Source organism: Electrona antarctica, assembly GCF_951216825.1.
Source record: "Electrona antarctica genome assembly, chromosome: 12".
In the NCBI taxonomy this organism is placed as follows: domain Eukaryota; kingdom Metazoa; phylum Chordata; class Actinopteri; order Myctophiformes; family Myctophidae; genus Electrona; species Electrona antarctica.
The window spans coordinates 43416421-43434156 of NC_136793.1; the positions used below are offsets into that span (position 1 = coordinate 43416421).

The 17736-nt window shown below is 40.1% G+C and overlaps 2 protein-coding genes across 7 annotated transcripts in view; both read right to left on the reverse strand.

Moving 5' to 3' along the window:
* Positions 1-919, reverse strand: part of LOC306933361 (multivesicular body subunit 12B-like) — a 168309-nt gene extending 167390 nt beyond the window's left edge. For both annotated transcript variants that reach the window (XM_079515559.1, XM_079515556.1), the window contains exon 1: positions 522-919. The gene's annotated coding sequence lies outside the window, so the exon portion shown is untranslated. The remainder of the gene's footprint in view (positions 1-521) is intronic.
* Positions 920-6558: 5639 nt separating this feature from the next.
* The window catches only part of LOC306933922 (pre-B-cell leukemia transcription factor 3), a gene marked incomplete at both ends in the record, with an annotated part of 77261 nt that continues 66083 nt past the window's right edge, over positions 6559-17736 (reverse strand). For 2 of the 5 annotated variants that reach the window (XM_079516294.1, XM_079516293.1), the window contains 4 exons: positions 6559-6651; positions 9050-9139; positions 10304-10416; positions 11745-11910. In XM_079516294.1, the coding sequence (XP_079372420.1) occupies positions 6559-6651; positions 9050-9139; positions 10304-10416; positions 11745-11910 (462 nt within the window). Of the gene's footprint in view, positions 6652-9048; positions 9140-10303; positions 10417-11077; positions 11156-11744; positions 11911-17736 lie in introns of those variants that run through there. The other 3 variants (XM_079516295.1, XM_079516296.1, XM_079516297.1) reach the window with 2 other exon arrangements.

Here is a 17736-nt window from a genome sequence, read left to right on the forward strand (position 1 = left end):
TTTTACCTATTTAGCTGTCTTCCTGACCCATGTCCTTGATCAGGTCAGTAAAATCCACTTTCTACAGTAAGTGAGATGAAGCTGGATCTGTGGATGTGATTATTTTTTCTTCTTTTACCACAACAAACTTCGAGAGAGTGCAAGCACTTGCTTTTGACAGGTCACAATCCATACACATGGGGAAATCTGTAGATTTCTGTAACCGTTGTACAATTATTGCTGTTTATGAAAAATACACCAGTTCCATAAATTGATATTTCTACAATTATTCCTGAAATTGATGGTGTCATGGCTTCAAAAGAAATAGGCTACTGGTAGGCCTACTGGAGAATTTATGAAAGCCTTATTGACACTATAGAGCAAAACAAGGATAGGCTATTTGGCCATTTATTCAAACCTTCCTAACCCAACGCTTAGCGGCTAGGTTGTTGGTGATGTTGTTGCTGTTGTTAACCACATGAAGCAATGTTTTGGTACAGAAACGCATGAATGAAATACACCAACATTGAGCATGCATTTACCTTATTGGTGGTCCTGCATGTCTGCTGTCTATGGTAGTCCCACACATCGACATGTGCCCTGCTCAATGCTAGCTTTAGCAAGCTATACAGCTGTCACTTTTCATTCTAAATTGTAACTTTTGTTCGAACCTGGTCAAAACAAGTGACCGCGCTATTGTAGTCACGTGAATAATTATTGTGGATCACGGGCTAAGCTAACAGCTCATAGGCTAAGGCTACTCTTTTGAATTCATTCAATTATAGTTCAAGTTTGTTTTAAACTTGAACTTTTTTTTTAAATATAATACTGTCTGGATATCCCTGCTCTAGCCAGGCTAGATTATTCTCTCTCCTCATTTGGATTGGATCACCTGTTGATCACCTGTCACACTTTCGCTGCCATGACTGTTTTGCAGTCCTCCGTCCGTCCGCGTATGTGTGTGCGTGCGTGCGTGCGTGCGTCCGAACGTCCGTCCGTCAGTCCGTCTGTGGTCTGTTACCAGCTAATCTCCGGCACCGTTAACCCGGTCGATGCCAAATTTTGCACACACACTCCCTGGATGCCAAGTTGCCAACATGAACCTCTGCCCCAAATGTTCCAGAACGGGCTGTTGTAGCGCCACCAGGAGGCCAACTTTTGTAAAACACATTTTTGAATATTACTCCTCCAGATTCTGTCCAAAAATCCCGCAAATCGTTACACAGTATCTCTATAGTCATGTGTTCAAGATGGATTTGTCCGATATTTCATATTCCATCCTAATTGGCTAACATTGTCTTTAAAAGTTTGCAGGATGGGCCCGTTTTGAACAAAAAGCCTCAAATCGTGAACGCAGCATGCAATTTATCTTTCACAGACTTTCCTACTATAGGCTGAGGAATATATCCCACCCTTTTCACATTGGCCTGTTTGTTTTTTAGATGGCTTCCGAGATTGCTGTATGGGTGGCAAAAAGTGACATTTTTGAGAGGATGCCATGCCATGGGCGAGCTAGTGTGTGGTAGGCTATACTATGTGAAATAATCGTATATCGTATCGTATCTTATAAAGCCTAAACGTAGCGAGGTAACACAACAACTACATTAATTAATTAAACTTTAATGGTTTATTTGATAAATGACAAGAAGTTAGATAGATGGATGGAAGGACAGAGAGACAGATAGACGGCAGGACACATATGCTTAATTGTTATTGTTATGTATAGATCTTGTTTTTGACTTTCACTCATATCTCTGCCTCATCCTGTGTTTCAGCCTTGCTACTATAGTAGCAAGGCTGAAACACAGGCAGTATACTGCTGCTATATGACACCTGAATTTCCCTCTGGGATCAATAAAGGTTTATCTTATCTTAAGCCACCATCAGTTCAGCAGAGGGGCCTATTTGTGATCTTAAAGCAATCTTCAAGCACCACACTTATACGCAGTTATTGCATCATGAAATGGACAGATTGGATCCAATGGTGGTTGAAATTAAATTGAAAATGAACTTGGAATGACATAAGGAAGGGAGGGATCAAATGTTAATTAACTGGACTGTTTTAAGCTCAGAGGCCACTCAGGCCTCATCCCTTAATAGAAATCAGTGCTGCAGATCTCTTCGGTACAGTCAGTCTATGGTCCATTATGCCCCTTACTTAATAAATCAAGCTACTGTACTGTGATCTCAAGCTCAAGTCATTGGGTTTATTAGCGTCTGATGAAGTAATATCTGACAGAGCAAAAAGACTGCTTTGCATGCAACCTTATTTCTGAAAATCTAACTAGACACAGATAGGCTACACATGTAGGACCTACTGTATATATACTGCATACGTATACATACAGTAGCCTAGACCTACTGTACAGTAAGATATGCAGCTTTAACTTTAATTGAAATGTATTTAACAGTGTTGAGGTCCACACAGGCAGAGTGGGCACCAAGGAAGAGCAGCTCATGTTAAATTGGCTATTTCTTCCTAAATGTAAAAATAAAATCACACCCGTGTGAACTGAGTGGTGCAGTGACGTCACACACTAACCATAGCAACCATGCTCACCCGTACGTGGCCCCACGTACAGGTACACACATACACGGACACATATAGACAAAGCTGGTTGTTGGAGTGGTTTGCACCACTCAAAAATTGATTGGAAGAAACGTGAACATTCAGCAATTAAGGCCTATTAATATTTCTACAATTGACTAATAAGCTCAATGTTTCATCCTACAGTAGGTTTAACTTCTTCAATGTTGCATTCGTCTCAGATTTTGGACTGGTATTTCTTACCAAGACCAAGAAAAATGTAGCCATTAAATCAAAGATGAATAACAAACCATCATTGTGGGTATTTTGTTATTTTGCTTAGTGTGCACAACACATTGTGCATAGGCCCACATTTGGAGAAGAAAAATAGATGTATGCCAACTTTAGAATTTATGTTTTAAAGCATTCCAATTTAATTTGGCGCCAGTAGTGCAGAGCAATAACAGCTTTTTAAATTTTAATGTATAAACAATTCTTCTATTGAAATATAACATGGGTCTTTGAACAATGCACAATCAGCAATAAATCAAACCAAGAAAAATTACATTTCACATTTAGCATAATATGAACTCCACCATAATAAAATAAATTATATCTTTCTTTAATGTAATTGGCATCAGCTCAGATCATGCATATTGCTAATATAATTCAGGATTTCCATATTTAATGATGCATGCTTTTCATGGTGAATTTTACTTAGAAAATGTCGTCTTTAATGAACCTTAGACAAAGCTCTAATAGGCATAATCTCACAAAATAGCTTCTTTATTTATATAGGTTCTAGGGCAATTTAAAATACAATAGTATCTAATTCTTGAAGAAGCAAATGTATCTCTGTATTGTAAAGTATTGTAGAGGCAGAATGAGAAAGTAAATTGTAATTCATATAGTACAGTACCTTAAAATCTAAATAAGTCTATACTGTGGACATATATAGGCCTATGCATGCATGTCTATATCTCATTCTACAAAAGTCCTTAGTGTCAATTTAACTCTGAATCTAACCAAATACATTTGAACATCCTCAGAGTTGCAAATGGTTAAATTAACCCTGATGTTTTCACTATATACCCTCTTAATACTGAGTGGTTTGTAACATAATCAAGGCAGCTAATGTCTGCCAGTGAATCTATAAGGAAAACCCAATAATTAAAAGTAAATCCACAAAAACATAATCTCAATCTTTATCTAAATTGGATAAACGTCTTCGTTTGGAAAATTAGTAGGCCACAATTCTGGCATGTCTGAGTAATACTTGGGAAATTGAGATTACCAGCTCAGTGACCTTGAAGGTAGAGATTTTGAATTTGTCGGGTCTCTCCACAGACATGGTACGTATATGTACCACAGAAAAGGAGACTGACATGTAGCATAATACAACTATGTTAGATGACCTTAAAAAAACTACCAGTACCATACTGTTATGGTGTTTCAGCACATGAAGATGTGTGAAAATGGAGGATTGAAACATTATTTCACTGGTACCAGCCAGGTCAATTGTCATCCTTTTGGAGGGGAATTAGAACACTTTTTTTGACACTGAACACTGAATGCAACCACAGACACAACAAGAAAATTAAGAACTCTGCTGAGAAAATGAGAATAAATGGATGTCAATTTCCATGTGGAATTGTTAACCAATGATCCATTAAGGCAGCCTTTCCACAACAGACAGACAAAATAACCAGAATTAGAAGTGGCTGACATTTCAGTTAATTGCCCTAAGCATGTCAGTTCCACAGCAGGTTCTGTTAAGGCTTTACCGGCCAGTCGGCCTCCCACCATTTGGGGGTGGCATTTGCCGAAAATATCAGATCTAAAAGTATACGTGTCGCAACACGCCTTGTGTGTTTATCTGAAAATGTCTGCAAAGTACAGGGCCAACTCAGGTCAAATGCATATTAGTTTATCAAGTATAGAGTGACAATGTTTCTTGTATAAAAACAATATGGATATGCACATGCTAATATTTGTGCAGAGCAGGCAATCATGTAAAACTAAAGCTTACCTAAACAACTTCAGGATTTCAACTGACATTCAAGTTCAACTCAAATATTGTATAAGATAGAATATGATAACCTCAGGAGAAGATTATTGTCCTGTCCTGAATGAGGTCATAAATCGATGGTCTGACTGAATATACACATTACAGAAAATATGTTAAAAACACCATATCAGTCCATCAGGATAAACATGCTCTTTCAATGAGAAACTAACCCTTTATTTATGCTTCTTCTTGCATGTGGAGTCATGGCTACAGAAAGGGAAAATACAAATAACCAAAGCAGGCACATGTTCCCATCATGAAAGCAAAAGGTTTATTCATGTTTGAAATTACACAACTACCACAAGGAAGACTTTTCAGTCCAGGGTGTAGTCTGGTTAGAAAGAAACACTAAACATCTTTAATACATTAGAATCACTGCCACAAATCATTTGTCATGACTTTCAGTTTCAGAATCACATACAATAGAAAAAAGAGAAAAGAAGTTGCAACTCTGTTGAACAGAGCCAGAAATGTACAGTTCTGAATACTGAAACCTCTATGCATTACAGTTTTTATAATGATTTTTTTTCCTTTTTTGCATGATTTAGAAACAAGATGAGTAACATTCAAAATGTTCTTCAGTATTTACAACAGTTTCACTGTTTGGTGTTAATTTATCAACAATGTTCATCGCGCCCCTTCGTAAAATTCACAAACCAACAATTTTGCACCTCACCCTCTTTAGATTCTTCTTTTTTTGTTATTTTCTTGTAGTATTAATATTATCATTATCATTTCAATTTTTGTTTTTATCGTTTTAAGTTGCAACATGGCAACCATATTTTATTAAAAGATTAAAATATACATTAGATTACATGAAGAATGAAGAGTTTACAATGTTACAAGATGTGATCAAAATAACTACATAAAAACGTTAAATAAGGACAAAAAACTATGGTGGTGATATTGTTTAGAGGTAGTAAGTGAGCACTCTACTGTAAGCTACGGAAATGTTGGAAATCTATTGGTTTCTATGAGTTTGAATGAGGTAATAAAGCTGTATTGATTTGAGGGATGTATAATTATTCTTTAGCTATATTATATACAACTTTTCCTGTGTTATCTGGGGCGGTCCTTTAATGTGCTGCAGGAAGTGCCATAGTGTAATTTGTCTCACTGTCACAACTACAGTGTGACAATTTCAATTAGTAGCAAAACAAGGAAATACAAAGTAAAAATAAAAAATAAAAAGCACAAAACATATGCTGACATATGTACATAACATACATCACATCAAATTAGAAGATGTGGAATGGTGTCATGCTATAATCAAGCAATCAAGTTCCAGGGTTTGAAGAAGTGAACTCCTTTCTGCCATGTGTAAATCTAGTGAAACGTGGCTGTACGGCAAAATAAATCCGGAAAAGTAACTCTGCGAAGCTGCCATGGAGCTGTCAAAAGTAGCATTGTTGAGTTGCTGCAAACAGCAGTTTCAGTCAAAGAACCCGCTGCTTTAATCATGTACGTACGTACCTTAAAAAGCACACAGTATTGTGAAGAGAAAATGTGAGGGGGAAAAGAAATAATAACCTGAAAATAAAGTCATTCCAAGTGTCTTAGAAATACACGACCGTGTGCTCCAGCACTTTGAGTAGAGTTGAATTTCCTCCTCCTTTGTACCAGAACACATTGTGGAAATTTAAAAATTGGTGAGATCTGAGGGTAGTTCCATATTTGTACATAACTGTGCTTACCCCTACGACAAACAACAAATAAGGAGCGTGGTGAACACAAGTGTGCAATTGAAGAAGATAGAGAGAAAACACTGAACTATCAAGAAACACTGGGTGTTTGTTCATAATGCAGAATGTTGTTTTATGTTTGGTGTGGTGGATTCGGTGATGGATGGTGGTGCTTGTGGTGGAGTGGGGGATTTCTAGGTACAGGAAAGAATTAGTTCTGAAGAGGGTTTTTTAATCCTCTTCAGTTGGTCAGCCAGTGAATGTCCCTGCCCAGCTTAGAGCGAAGACACATTAATAGCGGATCAATTCGAGGTATCAGAGTGCACACTCCCAGGCTCTTCTGTCGGAGATATTACAGAAGACGGAGTCGTCGCATCTTGCCATCCCCCATTAGCCTAAGACACAAAAAGCGAGGGTAGAGATTACAATCAAATTCTCTGTAATATGACCACAGACAGGAATTACTAAACTGTAATACATAATTAATGTGATAACAAAACTATTTTATATCCCCAATTATGTGAGAAGAGTTTATGCCAAAGAGCACAAAAAACTATGATAAAAAAAGAAACTATATAACTACATATTAAAATATTATGCACGAGTGCGCGCACACACAGTCACACAGTCACACAGTCACACACACACACACATACACACACACACACACGTGTGTGCGTGTGCACGCACAATGAATGAACTGAAGCAGGGATACATAACATTTGGCATTAAAATGGAATCAGCTCAGCCAGTGAACATTGTTTCCTTTACAGTACACAGCAAAATCCTCAGTGGTAATTTAACTCCAAGGAGTGTACACAGATGGAATTTGATTCCATTTGTACACTCTCCGAGTTAAAAATGGACAAATTAACACTGAGGATTTTTCTGTGTAACATCAGCAAAGGGACCCGCCGAAAACACATTTGTCTCGTGTCCCAACCAATGGGAGCAGATTTCAGCAAAGGCAGACAGCTTGTCTCTACATATTCTCCTGTCAGTCAAGAAGAGGGAGGGGTGGGCCGCGTGAGGTGGGGATGGCTGAGTGGAAGTGACGGAGCAGTGCCTTTCCAATGGAGCCAGTCTTAGCTAGTCTGACTTTGCTTTGCTGCAGGCATGACCTAGCCTTTGCTGGATCCCCCTACGTCGCCATCAACAAAGCTAAAGGTTAGAGAATGCTAATTTATCCCTGCCGTGCCTTTGCCATTCATTGCTATGAACTCGGAATTATGACACTTTCATGTGGCTCACTCTAGACAGAAATGTTCATTATGTTGTGATTCCACTATGCCTCTGTTATTGTTTGTTAGCATGGTACACGTAGTATTGCTAAATCGTTTACATAGACTGTAGCCGTATTATCCGACAGAAACTGTACTATACTGTAACTATATAAATATATATATATATATATATATATATATATATATATATATATATATATATATATATATATATAAATATATATATACACACACACACACACACATATATGCATGTTGTTGCTTACAGTAAGAACACAGACCCATACACTGTTACACAAGTGAGACCTATACACTGTGCATGGAAGTGAGACCTATACACTGTGCATGGAAGTGAGACCCATACACTGTGCATGGAAGTGAGACCTATACACTGTGCATGGAAGTGAGACCCATACGCTGTGCATGGAAGTGAGACCTATACACTGTGCGTGGTGAGAAACCCTGTGAGAAAGTGTGAAACACTTGATCCTACTAAGAACTGACACTTCTAAAGAGCGTATAGTGAGAGGGCCTTCAACAATCCAAAATGACACCAAATGCTTTGGGTGCCAGCAGTCTCTCACAATTTCTGTGTCCATATTGGATAGTGAAACACTGCTTGCTTGTTTTTAATAATAATATGCCAGTAACATAATGGTACTTCCTTTTTTGGTCTATTTAATTGTATTCTTTCCTTCTTTCTTTCTTTCTTTCTTTCTTTCTTTCTTTCTTTCTTTCTTTTTTTCATTGCTCTGTGCTTACATTTCTACAATGTTTAATATTAAAATCTTTTCAGAATGCGAGTAATCCCCCTGCACACAACAGTCATGACGATATACTGTAAAGACAACAATTACTCTCATATAGCAGAGGGGAAGCTGCCTGACACCATTTCACTCCCTTTACTTTGCTCTCTCTTCTTCCTCTCTCATCAACTAAATTAATCTTTACTCTGATAGCTTCAGATTATGTGCTGCTTTACAAAAAGGCTCCATATCAAACCTCATCAGGGAAGATGGAATTCACGTCTGGAAATGGCTTGAGGCGATCACATGCTCATATTTTATCATGGAGATAAGGCTATGGAAAAGTCTATGAAGCATTTCAAAACAGCTCAATGAAACAGATACAGCCTTTTCATCTCATTTTGGCTTGAGTCATACTGTATGAAAAGATGTTTATAAAAGTAAAGATGTGGCTTACTAAATGTCGTTCTATTCCCCCTGACCTGGGATGTGCTATAAATGCAGCTTTTATCCATGTCCAACGACAAAATATACCAAGATGTCTACCATGTCTAATATGGTATGTCATATAGACTTGTCAAGGCAGTGGTGAATGTGTATTATCTCTTCCTATACGCTTGAAGAAAACAGAGATTAGCTCACGGCCGAGATTGCCAAGTATCTGATACAGTATAATGTACCTTTACTACAAGAACACAGCACAATTATTTTAAATAATCAATTTAACAAACTACCACAAAATAATGCAGCCCTTCCATGGCATGAACATGAACTTTAGAACAACCACAACAACCTGTACTCACATTCAAACCATGTGGACTATACATCGTGTTCCCCCCAAGACCATCATTGTATCCTGCCGTCTGACTGATAACATGGCGCAGGGTATCCACCTGTGGGCACAGAACAAAATGATAAATTAATTTTGTTCAATTCATTTTGCTGTAAAGTCTTACAGCAAACAAATGCTGTGTAAACACAAAGAGCTATATTATTATCATAAGATGAACATAGGCCATAGTTCCAGGAAGAAGCGAACCTGTATGCCGCCAAGATGTCGCAACGTGTGAGGGCAACGTGTGAGGGCCTTATGAATATTTGTCATATACATATCTGAGTTTATTGTATGCTTATATCAGGTTAAACATTTAATAACATAACTTTACATTCATTTTGGAGCAAATGGAATTCAGAAAACAATAATAATAATAATAATAATAATAATAATAATAATAATAATAATAATAATAATAATAATAATAATAATAATAATAATAATAATAATAATAATAATTATTATTATTATTATTATTATAATAATAATAATAATAATAATAATAATAATAATAATAGTAGTAGTAGTGGTAGTAGTACAGTACTATAGACAAATGCAATTGTCTCTCTAAAACAAAAAAGCTAAATAAACAAGGGACAAGAACATAAGACACTATAGGGAGGCTTCATAATAACCGTTTATTTACATTATCCGCATGGTATGGTCATGTGTCTATTGTGTGGCTGAATTAAACAAATCTACTTAATGGCAGACAACATTGACAACAAACAAACAATAACAAGATGAGATAGGAAGACAAGTAATAAAGGATACAGGAGAAAAGGGGAAATCAGTACTATACCATAAACCCAATACCAACCCAAGAGCTCAAGTCAAAGCCAAATGCATTCACAATAATATGTTTATTTCAAATGGTCACCTGACATCACAATTAAATGACCATCAGGAGATTGCTTCTTTCTTATGTTTATAATAGCAATGGGGTGGGATAATTTTTTGTTGCCAGAATATTCCATCCAAAGCGAATTAGAGTCAGTAAGCACTCTTGTATTCAGTTCAATCAGCAGTGCACACACCCTCAGTGTGACACTTTATTTTTATTTTTATTTTTTCTTCACTGTGGCAATTTGAACTGCCCATGTGTGGGGCGGTTTGTTGTTACTGTACTTCAGACTGCACTGTGGATGGCTCAGTACACAGGCAAGACAAGGGCGGCTCTCTGCACTGGCACACAGGACCGGCCCCTGATTGTGGATCCTACCTGTGACTGTACATTGGCTCCGACTTGTGCCCCTTGGTAAGAATCCCCATTCAGACTCTGCATGCTCATGAACATGTCCCCAGAGTTTGGGAGGTTAAAAGAACCTGAGGAACCTGTAGAGGGAAGATGTAAGTAGCTGAATATAAATAGAAATAAAAGTATACTATATACTGTATATGAGAGGGCTATAGAAGGAAGGCACACACATACAGTACACAAAACATACGCTGACAAACGCCACTTCCGTCTGCATACACAGACTCCAACTCAGACTCCAACTCAGACGTTCAGCACACACTTAAGCCAGAGTTATACTGTGTTGCGTACGAGCGCTGTGCACCGAAAATAGCCAATCTACAGTACAAGGTCAACAATGCATCGCAGTGCAAAGCGTTGAGAGCGAATAGATCTGCTATTTCGGTGCGCGACACCCACACACAACTAAGTATGAATCAGACTATAGAAATACATAGACTACAGGATTCCCAGAAAGCAAGCAACTATAAGGGTGAAGGAAAGGAAGGACAGAAAGGAACATGAAAGGAGTATGAGCCAACACTTGAACACAGGAGGGTCTTTTCACACAAAATAAAAAACAAAAGGGTGGACACAAACGGAATGAAAATCACGACACAAGGGACCCATTCTATATGTGGTTGGTCGCTTAAGCTCCCAATGGTTCCACATCACCTACTTCCAATCTAATGTCTAAGCGGGGAGGTATCACATGGTAAATGACAAGGACAATAAGAAGCTTTATGAAAAGGCCAGTACCAGTAAACATGTTGGTTAAAAGAGTGTTTTTGCTCTCTGCAGAATCCAGCTGAAACTCTTCATCTTTCATCTGGAATCCTGGGTGCAAGAAAAAGGGGACCACTTCAGCTTACCACATCCCGACGCAGGTCAACCTCAAACTCAGCATTACATTATTATTAGTCTATTAACCGGTCTAAAACATGCCCTTTCGATTCTTTCGTATTTGCATTCTGATCCTGTTTTATATGAATTGTCTACAACGCTCTCCTCACAAGCATCCTGCATTGTATATTTCTCCCAGCAATACGATGCCATTTAATTAGGCTAAAACGCTCATAAAGTGGAATTACATACCGTTACATGACAAATGACATGTAGTCGACATTAAAGTCAAGGGAAAACAAATCCCATTGACATCATTTTGAAATCGTGTCCTTTTTTTTTCCCCAGCCAAAAATACATGTGTTCTTGGTTCACGAAACAGGAACGCTCTCTTTATGCATGAGTTTACTCAGCATCAACTGTCTCAGAGAAACGAGACACTGTGATCCCAAGCTGGGAGCAGAGCCTGTCACTCTCGTCTGTGTGAACGCTGAGGAAGTGGGGTGAGGCAGGCAGGCGGAGTGGTTAACGGCTGAGGTAGAGTGGAGGGCTAGAGCTTGCATCTATATGCGGGAGTGCCTACCGGAGTTGGGCGTGGTAGGGGAGTTGGTCTGGCTATTCTGCACTGCAGCAGCAGCCGCGTGTGCTGCCGTTACTGCCGTCTTGGCGGCATACAGGTTCGCTTCTTCCTGGAACTTGCCTATGTTCTTCTTGTAGCGGATCCTCTTGTTGCCGAACCAGTTGGATACCTGTGGGAGAGAACAGAGGAGGAGCAGAGGTGTCAGACATCACGTAGCCACAGCACTGTGCACTGAGCAGTGTGATTGTTTCAAGATGTCACGTTTGGGTCCATCAAGCACCCAATTCCCAGCCCCTGCAGTAATGTCCACTGGGTATGTGGGCTAATTAAGCCATAATCAAGAATCACTTGTGTCTTCTCATGGATGGGAGCATGTCTTCTCATGGATGGGAGCATGACATGCTCTCTGTTTGTTTCTCGACGAAACCCAGCTCACTGGGGGCCCCTGTGTCTCCCGCTGCAAACACTCTAAACTTTTCATTACTTCACATCATGTCTAATGCCTGTTGTTAAAGAATGTCTTACGTATACGTAATTTAATGTTGATTAAAAATGTTTACACATGTTTACAACTTTAGCACATGTTTAACACTACAAGCTAATAAATAAAGTAGTAAATACTGTATATAATTTACATGTATAGTATAATAGAAGTGAGACGTAGGAGGGGCCCGGGCAGGAGTCAACCCACAGAGCTGTTCACGCGCCAGTTCCTCTCACTCCCAGTTCCGACAGAGTAGTTCCGGAGCATCGGATTGTGTGGCCCTGGTCTTTCCCATATGCGACTGATCGAGGGTAGCTACTGGGACGTAAGTCGGGACTTGATCACCCCCAGCTGGGTCACCTGAGTGAGGGGTATGATGTTGCGAGACCCGAAACTCAGCTGACCTTAGGATAAATCACTGAACCTGTATGCCACCAAGACGGCAGTAACGGAAGCACATGCGGCTGCTGCTGCAGTGCAGAATAGCCAGACCAACTCCCAGGTAACATAATGAATAGTTCTTGGCATGACACATTACTGTCCCTTGTCTTGACATTATAAAACCTACATGCATACAGAACATCATTAACTAACAGTATAATCAGGATGAAATATGAATGCACACCATGAATGGGCTATATGCAGCCAACACTTCCGTGTTCAGTTTGGGCCGCCGGTGCGCTTCCGGTGGGCAGCCACTCATTCACTGTGAACGTACGGTCGTGATTTGGTAGGAAAGAGACCTGTACGTGCCCATCGGCCACGGGCATACTTGAGAACGATGCAACTTGGGAACCTAATAATACCCGTTGTCAACTTGTCACCTGTTTTAACTATCTGTCTGTGTCCCACATGGAGATCTCTGTATCTGCCAGTCTGCCTGTGTCTGAAGAGTGCAAACTGACTGTGAAAAGTGGAGTGGTTAAGTATTCAATCAATTTGCAGGTGTGGGGTTGCCATGGCAATCAATTGGCTGAGGCAGAGGCTGGGGACTTTGGCTCATTAGGCCCACTGGCAGAGCCTGACCAGAGCCTTTTGTGGTGGTTCTGGAGAACCGTGGGTCTGACCGACTCGATACCAGGCACTGCACTCCCTGCAGCGTTGTGGAACGTGTGTGTCGAAGTCGAAGTCGGTGGGGCAAACGGTTCTTGAGTTACGTGCAATACAACCATACACACACACACACACGCACGCATGCAGAGACGTGGCGCATTTATAGTAGGATAAAGTTCAGTTATTTAAACCAGTAAAACCACACTATTTAATTTGATTATGTGTAGTTTTTCATAGTTTGTATAATTTGTGTTGCGACTTTGACATGATGACATGAGGTAGAAACGTCTTAAATCTCCTGTTAAAAACGGGAGTTCTTCCAGTTGCTACACTGCTGTGTTTAACAGCTGGAGAAGAGGTAGGCGGAGAGACCGCGGCTTCACATATAAAATGTCCGTCCTTCCTACCGAGACAAGTGGACACACTGGACTGCAACAATGGAGGAGGAATCATCCCGTTTCACCCGTTGTTTAGTCGAACTGCCGAGGTTTACCGTTAATGATGTGCGCACTGCGCAGCACTCAGATGTGTACTGAAAGTCTGAAACACCACAGAGTAAACTTGAAAAGGAGTTAAACTTGGCTGAGGCTGTACACTGTGCAGCACTGTAGTGGTATGTTGATGAACTGTCCTGTCGTTTTTGGAAGGTGGTTTTAATGCGTTTGGAAGCCGTGTGAAATAATATTAAATAAAGCTATGAAAAAGCGGTCTCTACTTATTCTCCAGCTGCGGAAGGATGCTATAGCCTACTCACACCAGTCCTTCTACCGGTCCACGGCAGAATAATCTTAATATGTCAAATAGCCAAAGTGCCGACATTTTTATTATACAGGACTCTTCAGGTTATGTGGCAAAATATCTCAAGTCACAATGTCACATATATGGGCTAGTCATACAACCAATCACATTCTGATGAGTGCTAAGAGCCATCGGGATCAGCTGTCTCACATTCCTGGGTCATTAGGGAGGAGTTGTACCTATCATGAATAACAAATGAAAGACTATGGAAGATTAAGTCCTTTCTTGTCACTATGCCAAATAAACCTATTAAATACATTTATAGAACCTCACAGTGAAAATAATACAATGAGTTCAATACAATACAATACAATACAGTATATGATCACAAATATATGTAAAGGAATAAGCTGACAGACTTTTTCCTCTGTGAAGGGTGTCTCACTGTCTCCAGCTGTTATACACAGCAGTGTAACAAACGGTGTTGCCAGATTGTGTGAGAGAAATAAGCAACGAAAAGAAGCCACTCCACAAATGAGCTACTATACACTTATATTTATACTCTAAGACTATACATCGGCAGCTACTTGAGAATAGCAGCTCTACAAGCTTGTCGATCTGATATTTTCCAAAATAGTTTTTGTTTTATACAAATAAAAAATAAAAACATGGCACAAAACATTTTTCAGATGCGGGTCCGTGTGCACAGATACATGGGGGTCCTTGGCAGAATCACAGGTTTAAACAATAATAGGGAACAAGCCTAAATAAGCAACTACAGTTTAGAAACGCCCCAAAAACCGCAACCTGCAACTAGTAACTACCAATATTTTCAAGCAACTTGAATGAAAAACAAGCCCCAAGTCACTTATAACAAGCTGACATGGCAACACCGGTAACAACTGGATACATCCATGAAGAACTCCCGTTTTTAAAAGGAGATTTAAAACGATTATAACTCATGTCATCATGTCAACATCGCAACATAAATAATACAAACTATGAAAAAATACGCCATCACATAATCAAACAGAATAGTGTGGTATAAAGAACTGTCACTGAACTTTATTCCTACAAAATCACGACCGTACGTTCACAGTGAATGAGTGGCTACCGACGGCCCAAACTGAACGCGGAAGTGTGCAGAGTGCACATATTCTGCTCAAGTGCAGAATATTTAAAGATGGAGTGCCGTGTTTTTTACTTTTTCTCTTTTGTATGTGTCTATGTAGTTAACATTACTCCAGACCCCCAGGTGTGGTTAGAATATTCAATTATGTCTTCCCTGTGTATTTTTAGTTTCTCAAAAGGCCCAATCGAGGCCCAGGTCAAAAGGCCCAATCGAAATGACAGTCATATAGTGACATCACAATATCATCCCCTCCCCTAACCCCTCCCCTTTATCATACAACAACAGCTGATGGTGCAGCTTCAGTTCAGGTGGATCACCATTCACCACCCACCAGGCAAACCAGACATACTTAATGAACTGGTGGGTGTGGCCACATAAAAACATAATTTTATTATATTATATTAATATTATTATTAATATTATTATTTTAACGTGTATGTTTCTGTGTCACAACCTCACGGTCGTTGTTTGCGTTCGTTTCCGACGGTCTGTCCGTGGTTCAATCACAGTGTATTGTTGTGGCTTTCCTGCTCTGCCCTCCAGTTAGCTCATAACATTAGCAGCTATTGTCAGTAGCTTCGAGCTGCGGCGGCATTGCATGCAGAGTGGGTGCAGACTTCCGCCGTGCGGGGCAGGACTTAGGAGGCAGCCAATCATGACTAGGTCGCTAATACAGGCAGCCAATCATGACTAGGTCGCTACTACGTGATTGGCTACACGAGTGGTGCAGACTCCCATTGGCTTAGGCAGCGTTTCAGAGTATACCATTGGCTTAGGGGCAGCTAATCATGACTTGGTCACTAAAGCCAACAGCAGAGGATGTAGGCTTCACCTGGCAAAAATCTTTCTCCTAGTATAATCATAATACCTGATGATCATGTTTTAGGGGGGGGGGGGGGGGGGGGGGGGGGGGGTCACGGCACTACCTCTTTAAAGCTACAATCCAGGATTATTTTAAAGAATAAAATGTTATTTTAACCACCCTGTATGGTAGAATACAGTATAACTAGTATACCTCCAGCCAGGGGTTGGCGGTTTTGATTGATTAGACAGAAATGCAAACAGCACGAGGTACCGTCTGACATTTGAGCTAAAAGAATAACACAAAAAACGTCCTGGGGACTTGTTTCCATTGTGGTATGTATTCAATTCATCAACATAGCATACAAAAAACACCAAAATGCAATATCATCAACAAATGTAAAATACTATGTGCAAAGTAGTGCAAATGTAGGCACTATACTACAAGTGCGTATAGTCTTAGATTTTTTTAAGCAGACGGCGCACAAGGTTATATGCTGCCATTTCCATTGAAATGTGTATACTGTTCCATGAGGGATACAGATAATAGTTGTATAGTTGTAGCTTGGGTATGTACACCAAAATCATGTGTTTAGTGCAAAACAATTCACTACCACAACGTCATCAACAGTTAAGCACTAATGATGATTGTGTTAGGTATATAACGTTCATGTTTCATGGAAAGGATTACTTTAATCCCCCGTACACTGTTGACCGAGGTCCCTAGGTCTGTACTAGGCCTCTTCCTTTTTCCCTCTACATCAGATTCTTTGGCTCTGTCATCCACGCCCATAAGCTCTTATGATCACTGTTAAGCTGACGATACTCAACTGTTCTTCTACTTCCCTCCCTCAGCCACTCAGTGCATCACTGCATGCCTGGCTGACATCTCACAGTCGATCTCTTCTCAGTGCCACCTCAAGCTCAACGCAGACGAGAATTAGAGCTTTTCTTCTTCCCTGGAAGGTCCTTACACCTGTAGTTTCATTATATAGATATTCCACTCTTACGTTCTTAGCTTACGTATGATTCATGATAACTACTTGTTTATGTATATGATGTATTGCCATGCTTTTTGTTCTTGCTTAATGTAAATTGCTCTGGATTAAGAGCGTCTGCTAAATGCCTAAATTGTAAATTGTAGGATCTTTCCATTTCTATCAACAACATCCTGGTGGCTACTGTTGTGAACACAGGAGTGGTCCTGGACAGTTAGCTGTCCTTCAAGGCACACATTGCAGCAGTCACACAATGCTGAGGATCAGATCCTTCCTTACCAAGGAGTCTTTTCCAGCTACATATAATCCAAGCCGCTGTCATCTCCAGGTTTGACTGCTACTGTCTACAACTCCCTCTTTTCTGGTCTGCTGGCATCCTCACTCAAACCCCTTCAACTGATCCAGATTTCCGCGGCACGCCTGGTCTTCAACATCCCAAAATGTTCCTGTCTCTGTCTTTCTGAGTTCCCTTCACTGGCTTGTGGATGCCCACATCCAGTTAAAAATACTGGTGATGATGACCTACAAGGCAATCAAGGGCATGGCACCCCCTTACCTTCAGGACGTGATCCACCCCTACACCCATTCCTGCACACTTTTCGATCAGTTAACCTACGACACCCTGGCCATCGCTCCAAGTGTCCTAGACTTTTCTCCCTCCTGGCTCCCAAGCGGTGGAATGACCTCCCTCCCCTCAGTCAGGACAGCAGACCCATGCATTTTCTACCACCGTCTGAAAACTCACCTCTTCAGACTCCACCTCCCCATAGCACTCCTCATGCCTTATGT